Genomic DNA, 11,469 nt, shown 5'->3' on the forward strand with positions numbered 1-11,469 from the left:
TTGAAAATGAGATTTCAAGGAAGTATTTAATTGGAAGTGGGTATTATTCCCTTTGAATTTCATCCAAAGCTGCAGTTTTTTAACCTTTCATTAACTTAGTATCACACAAATCTTTTTCTAATTATACAACAGCCAACATATGTTAATTTGTAGAATGAATTCTGTTTAATTACAGCAGAAAACATGATGGAAACTAAAGCTCTGAAGAAGTTATACAAAGGAATCTTTAAGTTAATATCATTTTCTTTTAGATTGTACATAACTCAGCACCTATGAATCCTTGTGAGCCATCTACTACTACAAGTTTTACTTTTATTTAAATCACACGACCATTAAGACGAGACTTAAAAGAATTTCCTGAGTTGAAAAGAACTGTCCGCTTACTTTATCAAACTCGACTGCTTTGTAGATGAGTGCCTGTTACTCTGTAGGAATTCTATCATTTACCATCTTAAAAGGTGTTTGCGAGTTTGTACTTTTTAGTTGTCTATTGCGGCATATCAATGTACCCCAAAACTTAGTGGTTTAAAACAAATTATTTCTAGAGAGATAAAGTGACTTTTCCCAAAGCCATGCTAAGCACTTATCTTACAAAAGTATTCTGATATGGATATTTGCATGTAATTTCTGCTTTTATATATAACGTATGTAACACCCTATAGCTCACTGTCTCCTCTTCTTTGTATTAAGATATTTCACTGGGATATAATTTGGGGTATGTCAAACTAGATGATCTGATTTAAATGGTCCTGGGTAACTGAAGGCTTCCACTGTGTACAAATGTTAAAATCGAAATAAGCGAATATTCGTGCTAGGGGAGGGAAGCCCTTCTGGAGCGGGAGACTCCCGGACTCTCTTTACTGCCTCGCTTACCCTCCCCAGAATCGGGTGGGAAGTTAAAGGGTGACTTGTTTGACTGGAAAATGTGGGAAGAATAAACCAGCTCAAGCCACCTGCTCATCCCTCTCCCCAGGGAAGTGACCCGTCTGTCCACAGACAGCGTGGCTGTGCTCCCCGCTCCAGACTCCACGTTCTGTGGAGCAGACCCTCCGTCCCTCACCCTCCCCAGCCCCACTGCCAGTGTGGGGGCAGAAGACGGTCTCATTCCGATGTTTAGTGTTCGGAAGCACAAAAGCATCCTCTGGTGTTACCTTTACCAGCAAAAGTGGTGATAATTTCATCTCCTATCTGCAAACTCTTTGGTCTTTTTTCCCTCAGTTCAGAATGTGGGAGGATCTACTAGGGTACAGTTTACAGAGTCACTGTCAAGCCTCAACAACTCGTCATCATCGCAACAGCAACTATTATGATTAGTAACGCTTGTTGAGCACTCGCTATGTGTCAGGCTATCAGCTTACTACATTTTCATGTGTTATCTCATTTAATCTAATTACGACAAAGCCAAGCCAAAGAAACCACACACTATAACTGGGAGTTTCAGTAGCTTTCATATTTGGCCACCATGAAATCCTCCCCTCCCTGCATGCACATGCCTCACCCCACATCACGAGATGGGGTCTACTTCCCCTCCCTTTGACTCTAGGCTCACCTTAATGACTCCCATAGATAGGACGCAGGGGCAGGGAGAGTGACATTTTGGGACTTCCGGAGCCCAGGCCTGAAGAGGCCCAGCAGCTTCCACTTCCTTTCTCTGGGGAAGCCAATCCCCTACAATGAATCCTGAATGATGAGAATAAGCTGGAGCGAGGGAGCCCTCATGGAGGAGCACAGAGGAGCCAGACACAGGAGTGAGAAATGGTAAATCACTGGTTTAAGTCACTGAGTTTTGGGGCAAGTTGATACACAGCAACAGACAACTGAAACAAAATACAAACTTGCAGACGCCCTTTAAAATGGCAAATGCACAACTGCTATGGTGTAACAAGAATTTTTAAAGATCAGTAGATGATTTATTAAACCATAAAGTCATGATCTATTTGGACATAGAGTACCTATATGGTCCAAGTCACGCTTTCTCAAATGTCATTCTAAAGGAGCCACTTTCAAGGGACAAACAATACCATCACCTCAAGACATCAGCGCCACTCTTATTCAAAAGGATAAAAGCTCTTCGTTGAATAATCAAGATTATCCCTCTCTATTCCTTGTAGAGATCTCGCCATCTCCTTGCCTCGTATTCAATTATCGTATAGAACAGTTTCTACACCCTGGCTCTACACTCCTTCCTCTGGGGCACCCTCCCAACCCCGCATCCTCGGCCCCAAGCTGGCTTACTCCTCCTCATTGTCTCTTTAATGCTCTGCTCATATTTTAGCTCAGTGCCCATCACATATAATTTATGATTCATGTAAACTCTGTGAGAGCAGAGACCTGGCCTGTTTTGTTACTGTTGTATTCTAAGCACCAGAACAGCACCCATATGGAGTGGGTGCTTCACTCATTCGCTTATTAGTGGTTGAATAAGCGAACGAGTGAATATGCTTTCCCTCCCACCCCAGGCCAGATACTGTTTCTTGGGGTTGAACATCCAATGCCACTTCTCTCACTCCCTCCCTTGTGGTGGAGGGGCTGGAAGCCTGGAGGCCCTAGTCGTACTTGTGGCCAGGGTCCGAATGCAATCCCGTTCTGCCAGATGGACAATCTGTGTGAGATCTGGAGGGCAAGGGGAACCAGGGAGGTTCTTCTGCCACCAGCTGTGGTTGACACTCGGGTTCGGCAGATGCGCGTGTTTGTAGAAGCCAGCCAGCTACCCAGTCCCCAGCGGCAGCTGTGAACCTGGCAGTGGCTTCTACATTTTCCTGCCCTCTGGGTGACAGCTTTGGCAATGTGACCTAAATGCCTAATGGTGGCCCTGACTTTCACTCCTTCAACCCTTACAATGTTTGTTTCCTACAGTATCTGGAACGGCTTTTGTTTTTACTACTGAGTTCTGATAGCTTCACAGACGGCATTCCCTTGAGGGCACGAAATGCCCTGGTCCTCTCCGCATATCCATACCTGCAGTGTCTGGATCACAGTGGAAACTAATAAAGATAATAAGGACAATAACAGCAAACAATGTTTAATAAGTGTCCAGCACTGTTCTAAGTGCTTTACGTCTATTAGCTTATTTAATCTACTCAATAACCCTGTGAGGCAGGTACTACTGTCTTCTTTCAGAGATTATGAAACTGAGAACAAATAAGTTAAACAACTTGCTTAAGAAATCCCTGCATTGCACGGTGGACTGAGGAGTCGTCAAACCTGGCTAGTTTGGCTCTGAAGTCTGTACTTGTATCTAGTATTCTCTCCTGCCTGAATAATGTTTGCTGAAGGACTTGAAGACTCAACCACTAAAATTTTATAATTCATTTATTATAAATGTCCTGTGTGCACTTATCATAAAATAGCCATTCACAATATTTTCCTTTAAGACTCTTAACTTTGAAAGATGTTCTTGTAGCATCAGAAGAGTATATATATGCTTCTTGTGCTTAACTATTTTTTCCAATGACTCATAAAAACAATGAAAAAATAAGGAGCCTGGATATTAGCATTGTAGGAAAGGTAAGAAGAACCATGGTGAAGAATATTCATAGGTTTCTTGTGAACTTCTTGATGCACATCGTTCTGCCTCTTGTCTGGGAGCACAAGCTAAAGCCAATGGCCATTGGATGCAGCAACTGCAGGGATTATCTCTCTCTTGTTACTGTGGCTTCTGCCAATTGGAGAATAAGCTTTCCTACCAAGACTCCAAAGGAATGGAGAAGAGAGTCAGGGAAGATGCAAAGACAAGTAAAGTAAAAAATCTAAGTGGGAATGGACCCAGCATCCGATCATTAACATTGTGGACAAAAGTGCACAATCTTCAAAGATGACCAGTGCATAAATCTGTGTGTGTGGGGGGGTGGGGTGGGGGGATGGGATAAACAAAAAAGGCATTGGAGATATCTTTCTCTCCACGCCAGATGTCTCCTGACACACACAGGGATCTACTAGTAGCCGTGGACAGGGCCGGCACTTATTCCTCAGGGGACAAGTGTCTTTATCTGATGGATGCATTTGGAAGGAAAATCTGAGCACAAATAGCCCAGCCCCTTCTTTCTCTCTTGTAAGTAAACCTGTCATTCTTCTCGGCTCCTCCATATCTTAAATTTTAGAGGGCTCAGCTCTGTCCATGGGGAGGGGTCTGGACTTTGTCCACTGCTGACAGTGATGCGGAGGGTAAGTCTGTGCAATTCTGAGGTTCAGTACTGGGAAACCCACTTGCCTCAAGTTAAAAGCCACATTCCCCAGTAAAGGGCCACAGCCCTTACCTGCAATTACAAAATCCCCCAGTGTTGAAAACAAATTTTTTCCCCAATTCATCTGGCAGCAAAACCTGAAGTGACCTGAGTCAATGGTGGCAAAACCTGACCTTAATGGACATGACGCCACTTACAGTCCTTATTACCCCACTTAGAGCTATGTGTCCAATACAACAGCCAATAGTCACATGAGTCTATTTAAATTTAAGTCAATCACTATGAAATATTAAAAATTCAAATTCTTAGTCATGCCACATTTCAAAAGCTCAAGAGCCATATGTAAATAGTGCTCTCACATAGAATAATGCAGATAAAGACCCTCAGCATTGCAGAAAGTTCTACAGTACAGCACTTAGTCATGTTTTCTTATAAATACATTCATATCTGGTTATCAGATATTAATAATAATACACAGCATATGCACCATTTTCCCCCTAAATCTAAAAAAATGTGGAATTGCAAAATCGCATCTGGCCCAAAGGATCACAGATAAGGAGTACTGGCCTGCTTCAGCTTTTATTAGTTATAAAGGCAATATTTGGTCTTTTTTCAGGTTTAGACTTTACCTATTATGGAATGAAGGATTGTATCCCCCCAAATTCACATGTTGAAGTCCTAACCCCCCCAGTGTGATGGTATTTTGGGGTGAAGCCTTTGGGAGATAATGGTTTAGATGAGGTCATGAGGGTAGGGTCCCATGATGGGACTACTGTCCTTAGCAGATGAGACACAAGAGTTCTCTCTCCCCCATACGAGGATGAGGCAGAGACTGCAGTGATAAAGCCACAAGCCCACAGACGTCAAGGACTTGCATCCTACTTTGGTAGGAAGAGGCAGAGAAAGTTTCTTCCCTAGAGCCTTCAGTGGGAGCACAGCCCTGCTAGCACCTTGATTTCAGGCTCTAGACTCTAGAATCATAAGACTATAGATTTCTGTTGTTTAAAGCCCAATCTGTGGTAATTTGTTATGGCAACCCTAGGAAATTAAGACAGATTTTGGTACCAAGAAGTGGGGTGCTGCTCAAACAAATATCTAAGAATGCAGAAACAGCTCTGGAACCTGGTAGAGGCTAGAAGAGTTTTGAGGTGCGTGCTAGAAAAAGCCAAGAACGCCATGAAGGGACTGTTAAAGGAGACTCTGGTAAGAGCGCAGAAAGAAAAGAGGAGAGCTGGAGAGATGGCTTCTCAGAGAATACATAAACAATCATGACCCGACTATCGACAACAAAGGCCTTTTGGTGACTCTCAGAAATGAGAAACATGTTATTGGACAATGGAGAAAAAGTGACTTATAAAGTAGCAAAGAACTGGCTGAACAGTGTTTTGTGGAAGGTAGAATTTAGAACCAATGAAACTGGATGTTCAGCTGAGGAGATTTCTAAGAAAGTATTGCAGGATTGGCTTGGTTTCTCCTAACTGTTTATAGTAAAATGAGAAAGAGAGATGAATTGAAGTAATAACTGTTAAGCAAAAAGGAATCAGAACTTGATGATCTTGAAAGCTCTCTGCCTATCCATATTGCAAAAAACATGTGGAGGTTTGTTCTGAAAAGAACAGTAAGGGTGTGGTTACACAACCATTTGGTAAAGAAATGAGTATAGGTGTGAAGCATGGACCGCCCCCCCCACCCCCCGCCCAGCAGAAACACGGCCGGTGTGAACTGGAGGAGACAGGTTGACAGAAAGGAAGGCTGTCAGACCTCTTAGGCCCTACAGGATTGGAAACACAGGGCTACTGCCTGTGAATATGTGTTCTTCTTGAAGACAAAGGAAGAATGACCCCAAAGATTCAGAGGTCATCAGGGCTGCCTCCTTGGTTTCAAAGTTGGGGGAGGGCATCACCTGGGCTTCAACAGGGGAGGTGGCCTCTGCCTAAAGACTTGGGGACAGGGCCTCCTGGAGCCTGGGTGGGTGATTCCCTCCCTACAGAGCCATAAAGGTGAGACTGCCACCCCAGCAGGTCCAGAAGGCAAAGCATCAAATCAAAAAGGATTATTCTAGAGCCTTAAAACCTAATGGCATTTGCCTTGCCAGGTTTTGGGTTTGCTTGGAACCCTTCAACCTTTTCTTCCTTCCAATTTTCCCAGTTTTCTCATTCCTTTCGGAATGAAAAACTTTATCCTATGCCTGTCCCCTCATTGTATTTTGGAAGCCTATAACTTACCTAACAGCTTCACAGTCGGAGGGGAATTTTGCTTCAGGATGAGTCCTATTTGGAGTCTCACCCACATATTATTTAGTTGAGACTTTGGGCTTTCGACTTTAGAGTTGATGCTACAGGAAGACAAGGCTTTTGCAGTTGTTGAGATGCAATAAATGTATTTGGCATGCCAGGAGGACATGAATTTTGCAGGGGGGTCAGGGGCAGAATGTTATGGATTGAGTGTTTGTTCTCCACCCCCATCCCAGTTCATATGTTGAAGCCCTAACTCCCAATGTGATCATATTTGGAGGTGGGGCCTTTGGGATGATGAAAGTAGAGTCCCCAATATGAGACGTGTCCTTATAAGAAAAGGAGCCTTGGATAAGAACTGAAGCAGAGAAGAGGAATACTATAACAGGCCCCTCCAATTTCAGTCACAGGGAGAGAACCGTGCAGGCTCTTCTCCTCTGCATATTCACGGACAATTCAATTCAGGCTAATCACAGTGGAGAAATTTCTACATGCTTTAGAACCACTGTTCCAAGGAGGTGTAAGTGCCATTCCGGCAGAGAGACAGTGGTTAAATGACTGGAAAAATTCCAAGGATTAATAAAGATGCCACAGATGGGACTGCTACGTTGGTGGGAGGTGGGACTAGATGAAGTCCAAGGTCCGTCCACGCAAGAGAACGGGGGACAGTTACTCCTCTCCCACACTGGTTCTTCTCAAGTGTCTATCACACAGTGGGGACAGGTCTGATGCAGATATACTTTTGAATAGGAATGTGTCCTTTAGAGTTCAGAAAATCCTGCCATTTCTTTGAATGCTCCTATGGCTACCTTTTCATGGGGGTAAAGTGGGTCAGGGCAGCTATGGTTCCTTCCTGCTACTCAGCTTCTTGTGGCTGTCAGGCTTCAAGAGGAAGGCCAGCATTGTTGACTACAGCCAGCTGATTTTCTTGACCATATGGGTGTAAGACATTTACAGAAATCAGGCATGAACCTAAGTACCAAGAGAGATGTTTTGAGGCCCCTGCAGGCTCCAGCTTGTTTCATTCTGCTAGATGAGTTCAGGCAACTAGCTTAACCTGGTGCCTCAGTTTTCTCATCTGTAAAATAGGGAGAACACCCTCTGGTCCACCATCCTCACAGGGTTTGAGAACGAAAACCGAACTACTGACTGAGCTAATCTATGTTCTAAAAACATGTATTATCTTAATTACTGATAGGGAAATTTCATACAAGCTTTGTAAAGCAATCTAAGGGAGATCCTTCCTGGATTCTTAAAAGTACTGCTATGAGTTCAACACAGAGAAGCTTTTATTTAGAGCATAAACTGGATTCCCGCTTGTAAAGAAAAGCATGAGGTAATATTCTTTGTCTTAATTTGACAGTGGAGAGGCTCTTGAGTATTGGCCAACAATCTAATATGGGATCGCACCAAAACACAACCATTTGCTTCCTGAGTCATATCCACAAAGATCTGGTGGTAAAGTGCTGTCTCTGACAGAGCATTTACGGAGATCTCAAAGCTTCATGTTCAGGCTCTTAAAAAAAAAAAAAACCTATCTCTGTCATTTCTATTTAATATACCCTCGGCTCTCCATTTGGGATAAAGTTGAAGTCCTGCTCCTACTGCAATTTCTCAGGTAAGATTCACATTTCTGGTCTTTTAAGATCAATGTGCAAGCTGCCCAGCTCAGTGACCAGAAGGCATGATCCACCCCCTCTCTTGTCTGCTGTCCTAATATTAATACACGCTGAAGCTTCTAGCGTATTTCAAGAAATGGGAAAATTTATAGAATCACATGTACTGGCTTAAGAAAAATGACATTAATCTTGAATATTAATTCAATATTAAGCTAACTTGATATAAATTCATTATCACTGATTTTTATCCTAGAAATTACAAATTTAAAAATAAACTACTAATGATATTAACAGACTTTTCACTGTATTTAAAAACAACTTGTTTAAAGAAAAGTGTTATTTAACTGGTTTTACATCAGCACACTTAAAAAAAAACCTCATAAGAAGTGTTAAGCTCAGGAAAATTAAATTCTCTCAAATACTGCTGTTTTATCAATATTTTTAAAAACAACACCGAAAACTTAAGTTGCAAACTTCCTTAGGTCCTTCAACAGGCTGCACAGCCCCACAGTTTTCTTTATCTAGATTTAAGTAAAAAATCCTGCAAGACATAGTTCAGATGAAAGGAATTTTAAAGAATGTACTGCAGCTTTCAAAAAGCCTCCTTAATTACTAAATGCTGTGAAACTGAGTTGTAAACTGATAAAAGGACAGGCAAACCCTCCCTCAAAAGTATACAGCCCTTCTAATACTAATCACTGTGGGTTATCTACCTATTTGATTGTTTTCCCAATCCCCTTGTCATAAGGTGAACTGTACCTGAAATTTCTGCTAGCGTTTTATGAAAGAGTAATGTTTTTAGAAAGCTATTTTTTATAGGTCCTCTGAATGCTTTTCACAAGCAACCAGAACCTTGGGTTTTGAAATGATGATTCTATCCATATGACTGTTAACTTTCTTTTTTCCTTTACTTCTTTGTCAGAACCAAGGCTTGTTAGAGTGTAGCAAGTTTCCCATCTCACACGCCTATTTCAGTCTCCTATAAACTCATCTTAGGGCCAAACATTTATTTTTCTGGGAAAGAGCAACTCTTACAGTTTTATCCAAGCCACGTCAAATGCATCCTACTTTTTCTTCACTTACTGGGAATGAAAGTTAACGTTCGGGACTGGGAATTGATAGGTAGTGATGAGAGAGAAACTGACCACCCGGAGCTCAGCCGCTGTGGTTTGTGAATGCAATAAATCAACAAGTTTTCATTTAGCAGCTACCAGGTCCCCAGCCTTTAGCTAGAACACGACTGAGAAGGCCAACTTCTAGACCGGGGCGATCTAGCCCAAGACCCAACTGTAGAGATGAACTCATCCTGAACGCTCCACCTGGAAACCAGCGTCAGCCTGTTTCGGGACCGCACAGCGCGTTTCCCCTCGATCTCTGCGGATCTTGGGTTCACAAGGGTCTCCTTAGCTCCCCAAGACAAAGGGTCCCACTGGCACACCGGCAAGAGGCAAGCCTCGGGGAACCCCATGCTCTCACTTCGCCTCGGCCTGAACAAGTGGCAGAGGAGGGAGCCCCCATTCAGGAATCTGCCGCGGAGCCGAGAGCGAGAGGACGTCTTATTTGCGTTTCACGATAACCTCGGAGAAGAAACCGCTAAAGGAAAGAAAAACGGGGTGGGGGTGGGGAGTGGCAGGATGAAGCTTCCAGAAGCGTCTGTGAATACCTCGGACATTTCTTAGACCAAGGGAAAAGAACCCAGGGGGCGAGAAATGGGTGTCCCAGGGGAAGTCAGCAGGCAGAAGGAATGAGCGAGGGAAGAAGAAAAGTGATTGAAATTAAAGTCCCAAGCGCTCAGGACAGCCTCGGTATTAGCTAGAGAAAGGGAGCCCCGGGGACGCCCGGCGCGCCCGGCTGTGCCATGGCACTCTCTCTGGCTCCCGCCGCGCAGACGGATAGAAGGACAGACGGACAAGCGCAAGCGAGGCACTTACCTTCAGGGTTGGCACTGATGAAGACCCGGACGCTGCGGCCGGCTGGCATCAGGTGAGAAGGCAGGGCGGTGAGGTTCCCAGAGAAAGCCGCCCGCCGGAGCGCAGAGTCCCGGGGACAGGGCAGCCTGGTGCCCGCGCCGGCCGGCCACATTGCCTTCAGGGAGGAAGAGCCGCCGACTCCCGCTCCTCGGGTTCCTGCCCGCGGCTCCGCGGAACGGCTAGGTCGATCCCCGCAGGCGGCGCGGCTCAGAGCCGGTCCGAGCCCGAGGCGACGCGGGCGAGCTCCGTGGCGCACACCAACGGCCGGCGGAGAGCGGCCATACGGACCCTCGGGCCCCTCTCACCGCCGCCTCCTGCCCCTCTGGGCGTCAGCCTTCGCTTGCTGCCAGGGCTCAGCGCAGTAGCCGACGGGAGCGGGAGGTCAGCGTGGCGGCGGCTACGCGCGCGGCGCCCCTTTGCGCCGGGAAGCCGAGCCCGTGGCCATGTCCCCGCCCGCGCCCGCCGCTAGAGGAGGGGGCGGTCAACGGGGCCCGGACAGAGCGGGCAAGTGGAGCGGACCAAACTTTATCTACAAACGGCGTCCGGAGTTTATCGCCAGCCGCCTCCCGCGGGGCACAGGAATATCCCGCGACTTAATTAAATTAAGGGCGGCTCTGGCGCGGGGGGCCCTCGGCGCGAGGGCCTCTCTGAGGGCGAGCCCAGGCGCTCCTGGCTGCCTCTTCGGTGGACGAACTGAAAGAAATTAGCCCGAGATTTCTGCTACTCCTCCTCCAACTCTACTAAAGGTCAAACAAGCCCTGAGCATTTTCAAAAACGCTCGCATCCCGGCGTCTGCGCGTGTTTTGCCCAAGTGCTGGGAATTCCGCCTCAAAGTTAGACGCACCACGGAGCCCGGACTCCCAGGGATCGAAGCACCAAAACTCGGGACCGTCTCGGGCGTCCTGGAGGGAGTATCACAGTCGCCGTTTCTCTTGGCGCAGGTGGCGAGTCCTGCCGCTGCGTTCACTCCCCACGCTCAGCAGAGCCGGGGGTTTTTATAGCGAAGCAGCGCCGCTCACGTGCTCCTCGCCGCGTGGTCAGGGAACCTTTCCTAGAGCCGATCTCCGCAGCGGGCCCTCCCGAGGACTCTAAGTCTCCAGGGGTTACTTCCTGCTCCCGCCCGGGCGCACTCCCGGGCCATTCCGCCAGCCCGGAGGCTCCGGGGCCCCGCCGCACGGGAGGATGCCGGGAGCCCCGCGCGCCCTGGCGCGCTCCTGGGCTCCGCAGGCCAGTGCAGACTCCGGGGAGCGCCGCCCCGCGCAACGTCCCGCAAAGTGCAGGTGGCCACGGATTGGAGCCAGGTGCTAGAGATCAAAGTTGGCGTGGAGCAGCTTTTCCAAGTTCGTGCAGAGTGTGAGTTGGCTCCACCTGACGCTGATCCAACGTGGCCAGAGCGCATGGGGGACTGTTGCCTGGGGTCGGGGCGTGAGGTGGACAGTGCAAGGGGTCTGATCCACGTCCG

General features: G+C 46.6%; 1 protein-coding gene across 1 annotated transcript in view; it reads right to left on the reverse strand.

The window, feature by feature from the left end:
- NWD2 (NACHT and WD repeat domain containing 2) overlaps window positions 1-10,119 on the reverse strand; it is a 191,641-nt gene extending 181,522 nt beyond the window's left edge. The window contains exon 1 of the mRNA XM_068542259.1: window positions 9,969-10,119. Within this exon, the coding sequence (XP_068398360.1) occupies window positions 9,969-10,119 (151 nt within the window). The remainder of the gene's footprint in view (window positions 1-9,968) is intronic.
- Between the last annotated feature and the right edge of the window lie 1,350 nt (window positions 10,120-11,469).

The sequence above is a fragment of the Eschrichtius robustus genome, chromosome 4 (assembly GCF_028021215.1).
Source record: "Eschrichtius robustus isolate mEscRob2 chromosome 4, mEscRob2.pri, whole genome shotgun sequence".
Lineage (NCBI taxonomy): Eukaryota > Metazoa > Chordata > Mammalia > Artiodactyla > Eschrichtiidae > Eschrichtius > Eschrichtius robustus.